General features: G+C 38.1%; 2 protein-coding genes across 2 annotated transcripts; one reads left to right on the forward strand and one right to left on the reverse strand.

Annotated features, from left to right (window-relative positions):
- Nucleotides 1–12: 12 nt before the first annotated feature.
- Nucleotides 13–18126, reverse strand: LOC131882041 (endothelin-converting enzyme homolog). Its single transcript, XM_059229073.1, has 18 exons — nucleotides 17969–18126; nucleotides 17067–17173; nucleotides 15454–15543; nucleotides 13351–13512; nucleotides 13200–13283; nucleotides 12908–13119; nucleotides 9567–9848; nucleotides 9355–9496; nucleotides 7672–7789; nucleotides 6532–6718; nucleotides 5321–5416; nucleotides 5038–5144; nucleotides 4912–4970; nucleotides 2045–2096; nucleotides 1914–1981; nucleotides 1701–1837; nucleotides 1019–1183; nucleotides 13–201 (listed from the first exon to the last, which is right to left on the reverse strand). Exons 1-18 carry the CDS (start codon nucleotides 18079–18081, stop codon nucleotides 25–27), a joined length of 2358 nt encoding a protein of 785 aa, XP_059085056.1. The 5' UTR covers nucleotides 18082–18126; the 3' UTR covers nucleotides 13–24.
- On the forward strand, nucleotides 2416–3092 carry LOC131882043 (cuticle protein 19-like). The gene is made up of 2 exons (XM_059229075.1): nucleotides 2416–2518; nucleotides 2583–3092. Exons 1-2 carry the CDS (start codon nucleotides 2513–2515, stop codon nucleotides 3024–3026), a joined length of 450 nt encoding a protein of 149 aa, XP_059085058.1. The 5' UTR covers nucleotides 2416–2512; the 3' UTR covers nucleotides 3027–3092.
- Nucleotides 18127–19320: the final 1194 nt, after the last annotated feature.

Genomic DNA, 19320 nt, shown 5'->3' on the forward strand with positions numbered 1-19320 from the left:
CTTTTCTGATCATTATTTCTCCCTCTACCATAAGACACATTTGTTGGGGCGGTTCATGTTGGAGTTGGCCGGACAGTTGAAGGCAGTCACGAAGTCAGGCGAGTTGGAAACCGGGCCCCAAACGCGGTATTTGCCAGGGGAGTGCGGGTCGGTCAGAACCTGGTTCAACAAACCGCCGTCGGTCTGTTTCTCACACCAAACCTGAAAGACAAGACACATGGTTTTATTTCATCACATAATAATAGCAGTAACTTGTAAGTATGGCAGGCTAGGATTGGCAATTGAAATGGTCTCTGTTGCAAAGGGAAGAACAAAACTGAGTACAAGTGTTTAGAAGCCAATTATTGAAAGATCAAAGCAAAAAAAGTTGAAGCTGTCCACAAAACTTGAGAGTAGTTTGAAGGTTTATAGACTTAATGTCTAATTACAAAACTGAACGTAGAAGTACTTAAACAATTATCCCTTAGCTTGTGGGATAAAAGATAACGATTTCCCCCTGAAACAGTTTCAGAGAGGAAAGGCCATCTATTCAATGTCAGTTGCTTTCTTTCTTAAAGTTTATCACATTAATTTATGTTGAAGAACGTTGAGACGGTCGCGCCACCTTTGACAAGTTCCAAGTACTTCAAAGGCGTTGCTCAATGGAGTCAGAGGTGTTGACGGTGTCAACTTTGAGAGATCCGAACTTGAATAAACTTCACCAAGAGAGATTGATGACCCTCTAAAAAACCGTTCGGCAAGGCAAAATCTAGACTATTAGAGGTCAACGTTTGATTCGTCGATATCTGCTTTCTCTTGTTGCTTGACACTCGTGAACCAACAACCATGAAATAAAGTTTCCACTAGCCGCGGTTCATTTTCTTTCAGATTCAAATTGATACGCATGAAAATTAATTTTCATTGAAGAATATATTTTTCTCAATCTTACCTCCTCTTGATTTCAGGCCTTGAGATAATCGAATTGGGATGGACGAGTGTTTGAATAAGATTTTAATCAATCAAAAACTACGTTCTTTACCTGGGCATAAGCAATGAAGAACATCTGTTCACTGGAGAAGGACTCCAATCCAGGCAAAGGTCCCTCGGCTCCTTGGCTTTCAACTGAGTTCTGATACGCTCTGAAGGCCTCATGAAGGCCACCATTGTCCGCCACGTTCTCACCTTGAGTGGCTTTGCCATTGACCTAAACGTGAATAGATGATTATTTAACTGATCTGGCCTCTATCAACATTTTAGACACTAAAAAAAGGCCACCTCGTGGAAACGACAATTTAAATATGTTTATCAAGTGGGAGGACAATGGTGTCGTGGCATTAGGGTGTAATAGTTATGTCAAGAAAATGAATTTTGAATTAAGGCATCGTGGAGCTATAAAAAGTATGAGTTCGAAAATCCCTGGCTTGACATGCACGATCACAAAACTTCCAGTCTCTCCAAAATTTGGTGAAGCAAGAACCACAAAAGAAATAAATTATACATGCAAGATATTGTTAGTTCATATCAGGTTTTCATTCTTGGGATAACGGGAACACATGAAAACATACCAGGAAAATGATCTGCGCTCATAAAGCCCGCCGTTAACCACAAAGCATGGAGACACTAGATGTAGATGGCGTCCCTGAGTTTTACCGATTCAATTCTTTTTATGGTGAAAATTTCAAAAACTGGAAATTTCTTTGCCTATTCATTTTCAAACTTACATGAACATCCTCGCCCAATTCTTCCAAGTAGTAGTTGTCATATTGGTCAATATAACACTGGACTTGGTCAGCAAAGGCATTGATTGTCTCATCAGACCACCATTGCTTGATACTACCACTACCATCGTATTGTCGACCTGAAGTGCAAGAACCAACACGACGTGTTATTAAAGTAATAACACTTACTGTACGTATATGGACATTCAACTTTACCTTGGTCGTCAAATCCATGAGTGATCTCATGGCCCATCACGACACCGATGGCACCATAGTTCAAGTATCTACCAAGTATAATTACCAAGAATAACTAACTTTGAGAACCACTCGTTATGAATATGATTTACCTGGGGTAGCCTTTGCCAAAGAATGGGGCTTGCAAAATGCCAGCAGGGAAAGCTGAAAGAAAATTGGTTATGTATTTTCTAGTTGCAAAGAGGACCACCTTAAGTTTACAAAATCAATCTGTTTTCTGACACTTTTCTTAATCCTACATCAAATACTTCTTCCCGGCAAATTCTCTGAACACTTTCCGAAATACTTGCATATTTTGATGAACAAGTTGATAAATTCCCCCCTCCCCTCAAACTGGACGACCATGTATCAGATTCTTCATAGATAACCTCACGTACCTACTCAAGAGGAATGGGAGGTAGAACATTTCCGTACAAAACCAGAATACCCACCCAAGAATCAGGATCAGGACACCGTTGTCAATCAATAACAATACCGCAGTTGCATATCCGGTCCGGTATATAAACCAATGGTCCACAGAGGACGAGCATCAGTTGAAAATTCTCAGCCGAACAATCATCATGAAGGTAAACCTAAGCGGGCAATTCAAATATTGCGCTTTGGTACTAATCCATTCAATCCCTCTTCTAGTCCTTTGTTGCCGCCCTTGGCCTTGCCGCCCTTGCCGCCCTTGCCGCTGCTGATAACGCCCCCCGTTATGAGCCCAGATATCAACCTAGCTACCAACCTAGCTACAAACAACCTTCTTACCCAGAGGAGCCCGCCTCCTACCAATACAATTATGAGGTCAAGGATGAATATGCCGGTTTGAACTTCGATGCCAATGAGGCTCGTGAGGGATACAACACCAACGGTGGATACAACGTGCTCCTCCCCGACGGCCGCACACAGAAGGTCACCTACACTGTTGATGGGTATGACGGGTATGTGGCTGATGTCCAATACGAGGGAGAGCCCAAGTACGAGTCCTACAAACCCAAGTATGAGCCCAAATATGAGCCCAAGTATGAGCCATACCAACCCAAGTACGAACCCAAGTACACCCCCACCTACCCCCCTCCTTCTTACAACTAAGACGCTGGACTGAGTCGAATATCTATTTCGTTATTTATTACCGAGAAATAAAGATAAATTCCCCTTAATACGAAGTCCCTAATCATTGTAATAAGCATGAAGGAAATGTGCATTTGAAACCTGGTTTCAATGGGCGTTTTCAAGTTGCCGTCATCAATTAGAGCAAGTACCGCCATCTACCGGTCAATAGGATTTTCTCGTGAAAAGCGGATTGTTAAAAAAAACAATCTGACGCAATTCTGGACGGAACTGGTAAACAATTTTATCCAATGAGCTTCTATATCCTTCAGCATTAGATTTTCATCAAAGCTGCATTTCAAAATCAACATTATTTTCCATATATGCAGTTAGGTGTGGGAGTCCAGAGACCAAGTTAGTCTTGCAAAAGTGGTCAGCAGCAACCCTATGTTTGTTGAGCTTGCTTGCATGCCTGCAAACGTAACATTATTGGTCTATTTAAATTCATAACTTAAACGTTTCATTGCCCCAATTAGTTAGATGGCAGGGCAAAAAACATCAATCTGTAGCGTCCTCCACAGCAGCATTATTGACCAATATCTCCTCATCTTGAATATGCCTTTTGATGATCATAAGAGACAAGTGATGACTAACACCTGATGCTAATATGGCAAAACATAACTTGAAATAAATAACAATATTTTTTCCAAAACAAACGTGAATATTATATCCAATAACAAAATCTTGATTGTGATTCAAGTGAAGTGGAATTGGTTTGCTTATATTTCAGTACTTTTGCCCCAAATCCATAGAATATGGAATTCTTTTTTAATGGGCATGCTTTGGAACAAGTCAATAAGTTCAATGTACCTCGGAATAACATTCTCTACTCAAATAGTTTCATCTGGACACCTGATGGACTTGAACACAAAGGCGAGGGCTAGGATTGGCTTCCTGTTTCCGCGCTTAAACCTGAAAACCCTCCCTTTCTCATTAGCCTTGCGGATATTCCAAGTTTATATTCTACCAATATACAAATACGCGCTCCCGGCCTGGATCACATCTCCAATTTCACAAAACGCTTGGGGGTTCTACCGATTCGGTGTTTTCTAAATAGCTCAAACAGTACCTTGGGCTTCCAATCCATTGCAACAACTCTTTAATTTACTTCCTCACTTCAACCTATACCCTAACATCCTGGCTTCAAAATATTGCTGTCAACAGAGTATCGACCCTAAAGTTTGGCAGAGTGTTTTCTGGTCTCGGACTAACTCTCTTCAATCAGCTAGCTATTGCGTCATTTGAAACGAATCTTTTGCCCAACATTCCTTCATATTTTTGGCGGAGCTGTACCATTTTCCATTCTTGACCCCAATCAGACAACGAAACATCTTCAAGGAGGCTTTAGACACAGACCACTATGTCACATGCTCCAGAAAGGAATTTCACCCCTGTTTGTTCATGACCTGCAACTGTCTTATTTGCGGTGAACACCTCCACACTTACCATTCCCTTTACTTTTGCAAGGTCACTAAAAGCACACGTTTGAAAGAAGATTTTATAATCACCAAAAGTGCATTTAAGATATAACTAGATGTTGTGAAGCTAAAAGCGATGAAAATTGGATCATGAAATCCCTTACAAATTAGTATCGGTTAAATAGATTGTGTCACAATGTCCAACTAATTACTATCTAATTTTTTAAAATCAGGTTTATGAATTTTTCAGTCTTTTATGTGTTTAGGCATGGACGTGTTTTTGTGGGCTAGGATTCGAAAAAGCAATAAAATCTAAGTTTCTTTTATGATTTTCTGAGAAAGAAAAATCCCAAAATATGTTTGGGTATTTCTCCCAAAACTTGATAGGGCTTTGTTACCACCGTGCACACTTATCTTCTATTGTCACACTCATTACTTGAAGTACTTACAAATGGTATTATAGCTGGGAGAGTAGAAGGCATTCACGATGGCGGGTTGGGTAATCCATCTGAAATTTCAGAATAAGCTAAATCAAATTCGTATGCACTAATATTAAGGTAAAATGTTTTCCTTACTCGCTTCTGTCTGGAGTTTTCCGCAAGGTGTTCAAAGACAAAGTCTGATAAGCATACATGGTGCCTTTGATGTTGTCGAAATGGTTAGAATCACTGGTTTCAGGATACTAGGGATAAATGCAAAGAAAGTCCACATCAAAAAAGACTGATGAAACTCATGCAAGAACATGGTAGTTATAACCACTATTCTTTCTATTTTGTACATCAGCCCAATGTTCTAATGAAACAGAGGACGACGATTGAATAACCAAGGCACTTTAAGTCTGATATTTCACTTGCTCACCGTCTCGTAACGTTGATCCAATTCTTCATCATCAATGATCCAATCGGGATATCCGACCAATTGAATGATTTGATCAGCCTTGTCTTGAGCCAAAACCTGTAAAATAGAACATTAGAAAAATGGTTGACCCTTTGGCTCAACATCGTACGCATCTGAATTTAAGGGAACGAAAACAAGCTTATAAGTTTAGAAAAAATCTTCGTTTGCCTTTTCGTATTCAATGAAATGGGTCGAGTTTTTTTTATGCTTATAAATTCATCTCTTTTTGCGTTTTCGAAATTTTGACTTCAGGCGCAAATTATTCCGGGGTTTTAGATTTTTATGGTACCTTCAGCTGCAATATGCATCAGAATGCTTTTCCTTATCGTTTTGGTTTTATTCTGATTTATTATATTCGTAAATGTTACAAGAAATATTGCCTTATAGAGCGAGCTTTTAACAGTTAAATATAACAAGCTTACGTGACATTTCCTACCATGTCAATCTATTTATTGATATTGTAATATTGAGACAGTAACTGTCTTTTTAGCTACGAGAGATACATGAATATCCTTAAACAGAGCTCTCGTATTGGGAGAGGTTAGAAAAGTTGGGATTGTACAATATTCAGAGAAGGTACGAAAGGTATCTGATACTGTGTCTTTTCAAAAACACTCATGAGCCTTGTCCCGACCCAGGTTTTAGGGTCAATTCTAGTGACCGTAGAGGCTTAATGTGCGTTTTGAGAGCACCTTCAAGCCCTCGAGAATCCGGGTTTGGTTCGAACAATGAAGTCCACATCTCTTCTTTCTCGGGCTCCTTCATTGTTTAATTTGCTGCCTTCAAATATTCGTAGGTCGTATGTAGGCGTTGATCCAGTAGCAGGATTTAAGTCAGATTTGGACAAGGTTTTGACTAAAATTCCCGAACAAACTTATATTCAAGGGTTAACCAGATCTGCCAACTCTAATTCGTTGGTCGATATAATATGCATAATATGCATAAATAAAAGTTAAGTAAAATTTATAAATTTCTCGTCTTGAATTGCTGGGATTGCAATCCCAGCAGCGCTAAGGACGACCGCAAAAAAGAAGAAGAAATATCCATTAATAGCGCAACATTTCCCTTTAATTTCGAATTGTTTTTTGTCGGCCATTTGTAATCTTGAAAGCCGAGAAATTCGTCAAAAAAGGGAGACAATGATTTGTTCGCACAAAGGAACTGAGTCTTACTTGCGTGTCAGTGTCCATCCAAACGGACTCAGTGACAAGTTCCTTGAAAGCTCCTCGAAGATCTGTCACCAGGGCATCGGCATCAGCTCGAGTTTGATCGTCAAACTTGAGACGAATATATTCGCTTCCAATGGCATAAGCAAAGCCTTGATCCTCTCTAGAGGCTTTTGAGACGCATGTGCTCCATCTGAAATTTGATCCCAAGAGATTCTCATTGCTGTTTGAACTTTGTTCTCAAAAGGGACACACTTGGAAGTTGTCTGAGGCAAGGTTAAAAGTTTCATTCTTGGGTAAAGATGGAACCATAAAACGCAGCCAGACGTCATCACTTTCTAGACAATAGTGGTGGGCATCGTGAATCAAAATGTTAATGTTGTTTATCGGTAATTCTGAGTGCCGGGGCGAGTCCTTTGATTTTTTGACTTTTTGCTGGGCTAGAGTCTTTTGCTACAGTCAGTTTTAGCAAAAAAGACTCGTCTTGCGAAATTCCAATGAAAACAACATTTTTTTAACGCTAGTAATTCTGAGCAATTATGTTATTGAAAATTGACAAAAGTTATAGCTGCTTCACCAATTGGTAAAATGTCACAATAATGTGGCATAAAATGTCAACCTAACAAATGGTATGACTGAACCGTAAGCGTCAATGCAGGATCTGTTTTTTTGCTTTTGTTGGACATTAGCACGAAATTTGTTCCAGAAAAACCAAAGCAAACGAGAAAGCTAAGAATTAATCATTTTTGGTGCTTAACTTACCCTCAAACGAATTATATTAATTCAAGTTTTATGGATTACCAAATATCAAAGTTATCGTTCTGTTGAGATCAAAAAGTAGCAATGGTGTTAATCGAGCGGACGTCGCTAATAAAGGATTAAAGTTCAACCATTGAACACCCACCTTTGGTCACCTGAAACAATGATCAATACTTTTTGCTCCAATTGAAACCTTATTCAACTGACGCATATTAAACGTTAAGAACTCAAGTAATGTGGGTGGAAAATGTGATCGGGACGAAACAAAACCTAGCACTTACGGAAGAGGGAGACCAATGCTAGTAGAATTTCCGATGTCAATTAAACAATTTACTATAAATGAAAATCTACTCCTGATTTGCAATGTAAAGGAACGACAAAAAATACCTGGGGGAAGGAGCAGATTGTCCGTAAAGAATCGATGAAAATTGGAACTCAATGTCACGCATTTCCTTGGGTCCTTGGCTCACCATACTCATTAAGCGGCTCCAATAAAGGTAATCAGCTGGAATTCAACAAATACAGGTTTTGTCAACCATGCTGTGGGTGAACAGAAATTTTGAATTGCAACTTCACTTTTTTTGACTCAAAGGAGTTGCAGACTAACGTGTGATGCTTGCTGAAACATGGTCAAAACGCAAAGTAGTCGATTTCTAATCTCATCAGTCATAATCTAATTTAGTGGAACCTATTCCACCAAAGTCTAGCTCACAAAAACAAAACTGGCAAAAAGGAGTCAAAACAAACTTGCTGTTCTAGTAATAAAGGGACCTCTGAATATTTGAAAGTGTGACTCAGTCGAAATTGACTTGAACATTATCATGCTTTAGGACAAGCGTTGTAACTGGATTAATGTAGAGCTCTAAATAGATGAGTGTGACGCTGACCAAGTCAGTTAAATCTCATTTTGAACAAACCATGGCGCTGTTCATTGTTATTGGGTTGTTCTGGTTGAACGAAGAAAGGAACACATCGTTTGCCGGAAGTTCAACAATTTTTGGAGGATCCTAAATTTTGTGAGGAAAATTAAGTTTTGAATTGTCATCTCCCTACCTAGAGCTCTAGTTCGAAGTTGTTGATAAAAGGAACGCAAGTGCATTCTTGCAACTTGAGGCAAGTTCTTATCCGATTAGAACTTCAAATCACGTAAATAAAAATCCTGCTTGACGTCCTTCAATACATTTTCCTTCATTCAATGTACTATCTTGCTCTCGCGTTTAGATTACAATAAATCGATCAAATGGGGCACCCCCGCATGGTTTCGTGAATGCATATTTTGAGATGCGATTTGTACCCAGTTGCACCTACTAAGAGTATCAGATAGTTTCGTGAACGCACATTTTGAAATGCGACTGGGTACAAATTAGTGCTGTCGCATTTCAAAATTTGCATTCACGACACCACGTGGGGGTGCCCCATTATGTATAAAATTTGATCTTCAATAGCCCCCTTACTCTGCACGAAAATATGTTTTACGTTCTGCACTTCAGAGGGCCCTTTGTCATTCAGCCTCTACCAAATAAAGGGCAGATTGGGCCAATTCCTTGTTATTGATTTAAAATGCGTTTGTGTTGTTTTTGACTAATTATATCAAAATCTTATTTTCAATTAGTGCCTCGGGTCACATAATGTCAGGAAAAGAAATTGCGTTCAAGTTACGGCAAGAGCAGTTTATGTAGCAATCTATGGTGCCTCTTCCCATTTTCTTTGGGTCGTGTGACATTGCAAATAAGTGCCCTTATGAAATGTCTTTTTTGTCATTGAAAAACTGGTTTACGCGCCAAAGCAATAACATCCTGAGCTTTCTTCGTATTATGCGTGTTTACAAGAATTGCAACCTACCTCCAGGAGGTAAAGAGAAAAAAATGCTGCCGATCACTTTTCTAATTGAAAAAAAAACTGCTGATCTGACTAATAAGGTAAGCTGTTTTGTTGGCCGCAAATCTCGATCCACTTACAAACAACGCTGGCCAAAATTCGACTTTGAAGGAATTTTCTGCCACTCTCTGCCACCATTTTCTGCCATATGTGGTCAAAAATGGCTTTTAATAATTTCCCATCCCTGCTTACATAGGATATTTTCCGGGGTGGCAATCAAAACAGGTAGGAGCCAATCAAAGTATTCCGGTTCGACCACAATCACCGTTTCAGATTCCTCCAAAACCACGTCAGTGTCGGTGAAAACTCGTCCAAAGTAGTCATTCCAAAAGATCTGTCACAAAGCCAAAATCGAATCATTTATTCCATGTCCACCATGTTCGCATGATTTCGGCAGAGCTTACCGGGTATTTGTTCTTGAGCTCTGTGTAGGTCATTGGGTTGTACATTTCGGTGGCATTTCGCCTCTCAGAATCGGGGACCACTCCAATGGCCAATTTGGTCTCAAAAGCCACAATGTTGTCGGCAGCCTGAATAAGAGCGGTATCGGAGACGCCCGAACCGATCTCTCGGGTCATTACACGGGCAATATCCACGATGTAGTTCTTGTAGGCAGAGATGTAATCGGCGTAAGTGTCTTGGTCAATGTAGAAGTCTCGAGGGAGTGCCAAACTGGTTTGATCGATCTGTAAATTGAAGACCGTGCGATACATTTCTTTAAGACTATCCCAAAAGATGCAGTAAAAACATGGTAGAAACTATGAAATAGATTATTGGTATTAGTATTTACTAAATAAGTACTTAGCAATTTTATGCTCAATAAATATATCAGTATATATATTCTGTGAGAATATTGTTCACATCAAATTTAAATTGACCTATTTTGGGTAAGGATCTTTGCGAGCTACTGAGATTTTACACTACATAGCGGCATGAAAATAATAGAAACCCTTGTTTTCAGCGATGGGAGGAATCGAGATTGATCGAATTTTTGCCATTTTCTGCCACAAGCAGGGATGAGAAATCATTGAAAGCCATTTCTGACCAAGTGGCAGAAAATGGTGGCAGAAAGTGGCAGAAATTCCTCCAAAGTCGAATTTTGCCATCGCTGGCCACAAGTGATGTGGCCACAAAGTGGTAAAAAATGGCAGAAATTGTTGGAAGGTGGTCAAAAATGGCCGCCGGTGGTTAGAATGGCCGATCTCGATTCTAAAATATGTCAAAGACAAGAAGGATCGTATGGTTTGGATAAGTTTTTCAAGCGTCCTTTGCTACAAAGCATTGATATAGCATTGGCTGAAATGCAAAATGTTCCTCAAATATTTATATTTATATTGTTTGATGGTTGATTGAATCGATAACAGTATCCATAGACCGCTTGCGGTCTCCAAAAATAACAGGTTTTTTTCAAAGTCTTCAAATTGGTTATTGAATATGATAAAACTTTTTTAACTGCAATTGCCGTCATTTTGACTTAAAAAGTTTAAGTCCAATGGCATCCCTGACTTAAATCGATTGCGGTGGCAAAATTCAAACTCGATCACACACCAATGACGTTTAGTGGTTGTATCCCACATTCAATGCAAAATCCACATCCCAACGTGTAAAAACTACATACAGGTAGGCTTAAAAATTAATGGAAGTGATCGTATATAATATAAAAAGATGATTTAGAATAATACAAAGAATTCTATTTTCTGCCATTTTTGGCCATTTTCTGCCGGTTTTTGCCACTTATTTTGGACCAATTTCTGCCATTTTCTGCCACCAATTTCTGCCAGGTGGTAGAAAATGGCTTTTAATAATTTCTCATCCCTGCTTGTTTTGGACAGAGATCTTTACATCTTTTCTCGTAACATTTCTGGTGGTGTCAGAATAAGTTTGTTGCTTATTTAAGTTTCATTTAACACTAAAATTTGTTTGCTACAATTGCTATTATTTAGTATCATTTCTTAAATTCGAATATTTTGCACGTTTTATGTTTTTTTTTAATCAGTATTTTAATTTGAGTGTGCAATATTTTCCAGGTTTTTTTGCACATTTGCTATCTAATTCAGTTTTCTTCTTCTTCTTGCTCAACTTCGTCATTTTTTACCCTTTGAACGGCTTGGTCACTAAGCTTTCAGTAAAACCTTTCAACATTACGCTTTGTAAGGGTTCAAAATGAATCTGGATGTACTCCATTGTTTTCCTGTTTTCCACTAATTGGGCACATTACCAAGCACGAGATCTTCGATTCGTTTCCTTTCTTCTAGAATACGATTATTTTTGCTCAAAGCTCTTTAGTATAAAGGGCTTCTTTGGCAACGTACTTCACTTCGCGTGTTTGCTTAAGTTACAAATTTAATTCATTTACTGAAACAAACTTTCTGGAGAAGTTGTATGCAGCCTTTTTCAATGACCGTTTCTTTCTTTTCTTATTTGCTTTTTTGGGCGGGCTTTTTTGACCGTTACAGGGAATGCAATCCCCAGTGCTAGTAAAATGAAAGGTTGAATTTCGTCTTTTTTGTACCTTTTACTTTTATATAATATTACAGCTATATTTGCAATGGATGCTTGCATTTTTGCTGAATGGTGCTCTTTTGTTTATTGGCCTTTTCACTAACTGAAACGTGCAAATGCATCTGCGTTTTCGTATGCATTTTTGCACTCTCTTTAATGGTTTTTTTTGAAAAAGCTCAATTGCATTTTTTGAGCGGTTTTGCGACTAAATGTTGCAATAGAGCTTAGAATCATTCGGGAGAGCAATGATATTACATTTTCCAGAGCTAAATGTTCAGTAATTAGTTTCTATATTATGACTTAGTATTCTTTCACAAATGCTAAATACGTTTGCTTCAATCCTGCGATTACAAAACCAGAAGATATTCTGAAAAAAATGTCATAATATTAAATTTAAGCAAGAAGGAAGTTTCGAAAAGGCTCTCCGTTTGAATTTCGCGGTCAATTTCGTGACATCAGTTCGCGTCTGAGGTCCCCAAAGCGCATAGTTTTTCTAAATAATGACATCAATTTTGATGATAATGGTCTAAAAATTTCCAAATCATGAAGATTTGATAATCAAGTTGCCATTCGAGAGCCCAAAAGATTACCAATATCATGTCTGTCACAGTCAATCTGAATGTCAAGTAAAGTATAACTTTGTAAGATGTTCCTTGAATTATTTTAGCAATATGGTTTTTATCATAATACGATAAAGACATGTGCTTTATGTCCTGGTCCATGCACTTCTCTCTTTTCTTCATCATCGGAGTGCCGCCACAGCTAGTAGTAACGGGCAGCCACGTAGTTGCCAGATTGCCATCTTACCTTTTCTTGATATACCTTAGATGTAAATAACTCTCAAAAAAAATTCTTATGTTGAGAAATTTCACCATCATCCAAAGTTTGTTTCTCGTTCGAAAATTTCAAACTTATATTTTTCTACCTTTTGAATTCGTCCGATCAGGTTTGCTCTTTTTGCAAAAAAATCGGTAATTTATCGGAAAAACGGAGGGAGAAAGTGAATTGCCGAATTATTCTACATCTAATAAATTAATAGATTACTCAGAGGACAATGTTGGCTGGGGAACTTCATCCATGTGTAATAGGTACATTGTCCTTAACACCTAATAATTCTACTTCGAGCTAATTTGATTCTCGGATGAACCAAATATTTTGGAAACATTACTTTCTTACCCAATTTCATAAACAATCGTTTTCAAGCGCCAAAAGAGGAAGAACAAAGGAATATGTAAGCACTTACATAGAGCACATTCCGACTGGTATCAAAGCTGTCCAAGTAGGCGTACACCGAAATCAAAGTGGAACTTAACCAAGTCCTCAAGTTGTCCCCAGCCACTTTTTCCGTAGAGAACACACTCCCATCCCAAGAGGTTTGAATCATGGGCCATCCACCAAATTCGTCTCCGTAGACCATGTCCACAAATTTGTTATAACCTTGGGCCTCAATGGCGTCTAGCAACCAAGAACCCGGTATTTATGGTTACATCGCTCAACTGCTCTCAGGATAAGACTTCGATGCCACAATGACTTACCCACATTCAAACAGCCATTGTAAAGGTTCTTCATATTCTTCACGGCTTGAGCGTCCTCAGCCTCAATAGGCGTCTCAACAATAGCTGAGGACAAACCCGAATTATGAAAGAGGCCAGACCAGGCGTTACATGAATTTGAATGGAAACCTACTCCGTACAGCTTGGTCCACAGCCTCCCTGAGCTCGTAGAACTTGCCCCATTTGGATTTGGAATCCGGGATCACGTTCGAAGCCACCCAACCTCCGCAAGAAAATTGGAAAAAGTCCTCACAGGGATCCGCGGTCTCATCCAAGGATTTGATGATGTCAGCAGCTGCATTATGATACAAAAATGAAGTATTTATTTCGAATGAGCAGATTTTTTTTTCATTCAAACAATTAAAAGGCATGCTGCCATGGTGCAAGACAGAGTTCTATATTAAGAGGACAAAGAATATTATTCGCGATATATTTGTAGCATAATACCTTGCATGTATTGATCAGTGAGTCTGGTACACTGAATTTAGATGAAAAGAATTTCTGGTAGTGGTAAGTGAGGACGAGAAACTCAAAGATAAAATTACAAATGATTCAAACCGATAAGTTACCCAGAAATATTCTCGAAAACGGTCCAGTTTAGGAGAACGTTGATCACCATGCCTATTTTTTCCAATACTTGTCTATCTGAAGGAAGTGTAATCCCCATAATAAGTTTGCTTTAAAAATGTCTTTTTTTTTCATGATCAGATAGTGTACCTCAAATTTCGTGAGTGTTTCAAAGGTTGAGTTTAATGTCTCATCGATCATCCTGAGACATAAGTGACTAAATCCGTTGTCAAAGCATAGGGCATATCAAGCAAAGGACATTCAAGAAAAATATAGAGTGGCAACACTGATTTTCAGCATTTTGAGGAGGGATGAATAAGACAAACATTGTAGCCAATCTGCACTTGCACTCACTCTTCAATCCAAATGAATTTTCAAATATCGAATGAATTGTGCTACAAAACTCAAAAATATGTTATTTTTGTGCAGTTTTCATATCAGAATACTGTTTGCTTCAACAAACTGGGTCCCTGAACTAGAGGACAAATTCAATCTATGTCCGGCACGGTTGACAGTTATAGTTGTCTTCCTTAAAATACGTAGTATCAGGGTTGCTGCCCTTCATTTTTCTTTAATTTCCTTCACTTAACATGCCCTATAATTTATAGTAATAATACACGAATTGAAATAATGATTTCTACCTTTTGGTAGATACTTCAAAGTGGTTCGTATGTATATTATGTAGTATTTTGAACAATACCTGAAATAAGGGTTTTGATGACTCTGGTTTTATTGCGGTTTGCAATTAGTGCTAAATCGTTCTCCACAAGAACCTGACCTCTACGTAGTGCATTCGAATATTCTTACTATTTGCAAAATTGATTATGATTACTGCATCTCTTCATGTTCTATAACGAATAAAATGGGGTGCCTTTTGTTTATGTAGCCAAAAGATATTTACGCCACACGAAATATGGTTCCTGTTCTGCACTTCAGAGGGCGCTTTGTGAATTAGCCTCTACCAAATATCGGCCGATTGGGTCAATTCCTCTTTATCGAATTATAATGCGCTTGAGTTGTTTTTGGTTAATTCTATCAAAAGTGTAGGTACAATTAGTGACCCAGGTCACAAGAAATTGCGTTCCTGGCATGTTACGAGTAGTTTATATAGCAATCTACTGTGTCTCTTCCCCAATTCATTTGGGTTGTCTGACGTCGCAAATACGGGCCCTATTAAACCTAGTTGAATGTGTAAGAGGCAAATCAAAATAGACGATGAGCTGATTTCGGATTTTACTTAAGTTTTTTTAACATTTAATGTCGTTTATTGACTTTGTACAATATTTCATGCATGCTTGTAAGGATCTGGCAATGTTTTCTCTCAAGTGAAACTTTGTTTTGCTTCATCAATTTTTGTTCCATGCCTCGTGAAGTAGATTGGTTTTGGAAATATCTGCTTAATCTTTTCAGTGATTAATTTCTGATGAATATCATAAAGGGTCATTTCAGTTTTCCGATTTTCCCTAATATTAATATATTTCTTAACGATTTGCCAATGCAATAATTTTCCCTGATGACGGAAGCCCTAGTATGTCGAGAAAAAGAGGCACATATTTTCCCAAGAACTGCAAGACCTTGCGAGATTCGTGATTCTCGGAAGACACGCCTGCAATCTGGGAGATTTTGCAGGTCCATAAACTTGAGAATAAGCCAACAAAAAAAAACTTACCGGCGACCACGCAAGCCTCTGTGGTACAAGTTTCCTCAGCTTGTTTGCCCTTGCTTCCAATCTTCATATCCATTCCAAGGGTGGGCGAACCTAAAATCCAAGAGAGGTTAGTCTTAATTCAAGAGCTTTCTACAAGATGAGATCTAGACACAACGAACCAAAGAAGAGAAGTAGGTATTGGTTTAATCAAGGTAAATTCTGTTAGAATTTGCAAATTGTACCTACGAAAAGAAAAGCTAGAGTATTGACACCTTCTTACCGCCAGAGGACGCTTTACAGGTATTGTTAACTTATCTCCTGCAAACCAAGGGAAGGCCAAGCAGATTCAGGTGGACTGATTCCTAATATCTGCCACTTTATTTTTGTAAGATTTTAGAGCTTTTAGGCTCATTTAGTGCTTCTTGAACGACTAAAAAAATATCAGACAAATTAAAACTGAAAGAATGCTACAAGAGAGTTGCTCATTCATATAAAGCTTGGGGTTAGCGGGTTTCACTTAGACTTTGCCAAGTTCCATGTAGGTTTCTATAACCAATTTTTGTCATGGATCGTTTTGAAGCCCATATACAGGTGTGCAAAATCCATTAGTATCAGCAATTTCATTTCTTGGTACTAAATCACTGGCTGTAAAAAAGTTTTGATAGGATATCGATTTTGGCCTAATCGTTAGCTTGAATTAAATTTGAAACGCTAAAGATAGGGAAATCCTGATTTGAATTCGATTGGAATGAATGTGCTCAAGGTAAGTTTATGGTTCTTGACCTTAGGGTCCAAGTTATATTCCAAAAAGGGGCGTCTGGTGGCGAAAGAGACAAAAATGTAATATAAATTATCATACAATTTTGCTGCCCTTAAAACTGACTTGACATTAATTATTTTAATGCCTTCAATTATTAAAGGATTAAAGGTACTACAGACACTGTAATATGGTCGCTTTGAAGAGGGTCTCAAAAATATTGTCAGTACGTTAAATGAAAATGTAATATGGAATTCAAATTGTAAAGTTGGAAAAAGACCAGGAAGAGGAATTGACTTCTTATTTATGTCAAATTTGAAATGCTTGTATGAAAGCAATGCAAGTTTTTTATATGTGGGTGTATATTTTTTTGAATGAAAGCAAAAAAAGCCACGTTTGACCAAAATAGTTTTCCGATTTGAACAATTGTTTAGTACACTTCAAGCCATGATTTTTTAAAAATATCTCGATAGAAAAGATTAGTCGGTAAGTACGTAATTGGCTCCCAATTGACTTGAATCAATGATATTCTAAAACAACAAAAAAATACATTATGACCCAATCATGACACGGGTTTGAAGTCAGATGAACTCTTTTGGACCTTTGAACGACTTTAAAGTAAAGCGTGGCAATTGCTCAAGGATATCAATAAGCGATGTTTTTTACTATTCAATACGTACTGTCTTCCTACACAAGGATTGCTGGTTGAAATGAAAACAAAAGTTTCAAGTAAAGGTTGCAAAATAGTTTAACTAATTGTCAAATTTTGTCTCAGTCCCTTTCAAATTCGCCTTTTGATTGATGCCGTCGAGAACTAAAATACATTAAGATGTTTCCAAATCGAACGATATCAAAATTTTCATATTGCTAATCAAACCTGTTGTTGAGGCGAGAAACGTCGCAAACGAAATTCCAACCACGACCAAAATTCCTCCGCAAGACAACGCCATCTTTTTGGCCATTATTCTTTGGCAGAACGATTTCCTAGTAATCGTAAGTAAGGTTATTAACAGGGCCTTGATTACCTCTTGTTTACAAGCTCTTATTGATTTCTCAACTACCCGCAGTCCCAGACAAAAATATCTTAGAGTTCTAGAGAAAGAGTATTGCCCTTGCTTGGATGAACTCCAGCCATTTGAGCAAATAGTGTTTTGAGTGAACAAATTGACGTACTTGTCTATTACATACTCGAGAAAGAGGATAAATGATTTTAAGACCCTGGAACCCAATGCTTTCGTGAAAAACATGTTTTGACAATGAGAATTGCAAAAAGGAACAATATCAGCAACTGTAATGCTGTCTGTCATACATTTTGCTTGGATTGAATTGGGGAAATGAAGTTGAGCCTTTCAACAAACCAATGTGGCAATGAATCGTTTGTTTTGTTTGTCAAGCACTTACCAAAGTAAATGCCTTCCTCAACCTTCTTCCATTAACATGATTTGTCAACGTTTTGAGAATTTTCCGAACCGTAAGATTTGCTTTGTCCCCACACACCCAATGAATGCGTATTTAGGAAAATAATTCCCTATCCAGTGCATTTCACTAAAATATCACTTAAGATTCAAATTAACAAAAGAATGAATCATCACTCCACATGAGATAGAGGATGACACTTCTCTCCTTGGCAGAGCTCTATTTCCACATCTCGCCTTCAACTTTCATATATACTTTTTATAACGCAAAAAAACGAAAAAGGAACGGGATAAAGAAACCAATAAGAGCTTCGTATATTGAAGAATTATAAGTAGGTGGGAATAAGACATTTCTTGACTTTACCTGGTCTGGGCTTGCGGATAAACGGATAATGTAGAGCGTCTATCAAAGAGGGCGTCAGGGTCGGAATTGATTTGCTCGAGAGAGATATCAACCCAATGGTCTGAGTAGCTCATATAGACTGGATATTAGGCTCGTTGCACTAAATTTAACCTGGGAGCGTGATTGCTTGATTAATTACAATAAGTGATGTTGTAGCTTGCCTGTCAGGCCTAGATTCTTGAGAATCAAGAGATAAGAAGACCCCTAGGGGCCTTTCAGTGAGCATCATTAGATTTAAGATTTCATTTGAACAAATCTTGACGTGTCATGGGGGCAATTCGAGAGTTCAAGAGATTGTTTGTGATGCTTGAGTACAACTTCAATATGATTCGTGTCAATCAATATCGAAATCAAATGACAGAAAATAGTTTTCAGCCTTGAAGTTTTTTAAGGAGGAATGAAGAGTTTAATAGGTTTTTTTTACATTTCATAGGAATTAAGAGGAAAATTGCTTCCGTCTGAGATCCTCATTTCCTCTTGTTAGATAATATTTTCTTCTTCCAAGAACTGAAAATTTGGCAATCTTAGGTTTACATAATTAAGCGTTTGCTGTCAACGTGATCCTCTCGAAAAAAGCTTTACAATAATTGCTTCTCTAGAATAATAGTATGTTTATAAACATACGAGAGAAATTATAAAACTCGTGAATCTTTCGCCCGGGTTGTTCCATTTCAAGGATTGCTCAAACTTGTTTAAATATGTAATGGATTGATAATTAGTTTCGTTTAAACGCAATCTCAACAACCCTTGTCTAACATGCCAAAAACAATTGGCCGGTGTTACCACAAGACTAAGACTAATAATAATTAAAACCACAATACTCATTGATCTTTATTGAGACATTTGGTCCTATTATCGTGTAACATTTTTAAAAGAGAATGTATGACTTCAAGGACGATAACTATGGAAATAAATGGTCAGAATGATAAAGTAGTGTGCCACAATCTTCTACTAACTTTATACTAGTATTGAAGTGGTGAAACACAGACCGAACATTAACGGTTAGGGAGAGGCATCCGTCTTTGATTGAGAATTTGGTCGGAAGCCAGACAAAGGTTTTGAACGCCAATATTCCGATGGGATGCCGGGGCAAAAAAAATTGGGTGTTAATAGTCCTTGACCGAGAAACATAACACGTGTCTGTCCGGATATTCCCTCTGGAAAGATCAGGTTCCCAACACTGTTGGACACTGGCCGATGATGGTGGGCTCTATTTCGCTTATGAAATATGTCCATGCATTATTGACATATTGGGGCAGGCACAAGTATCGTTTGAGGAATTTGGCGACGTGGCATGGGCGGATTGGGCGGAG

This window comes from Tigriopus californicus, chromosome 6, assembly GCF_007210705.1.
Source record: "Tigriopus californicus strain San Diego chromosome 6, Tcal_SD_v2.1, whole genome shotgun sequence".
NCBI classification, from domain to species: domain Eukaryota; kingdom Metazoa; phylum Arthropoda; class Copepoda; order Harpacticoida; family Harpacticidae; genus Tigriopus; species Tigriopus californicus.

Coding starts and splice junctions, on each gene's coding strand:
- LOC131882041 (XM_059229073.1), bottom strand. CDS start 18,081: ATGAGCTACTCAGACCATTGGGTTGATATCTCTCTCGAGCAAATCAAT. Junction 5,145..5,320: donor TGGATCAACGTTACGAGACG/GTGAGCAAGTGA, acceptor ATTTATCCCTAG/TATCCTGAAACCAGTGATTC. Junction 2,097..4,911: donor TCCCAGCTATAATACCATTT/GTAAGTACTTCA, acceptor ATTTTCTTTCAG/CTTTCCCTGCTGGCATTTTG.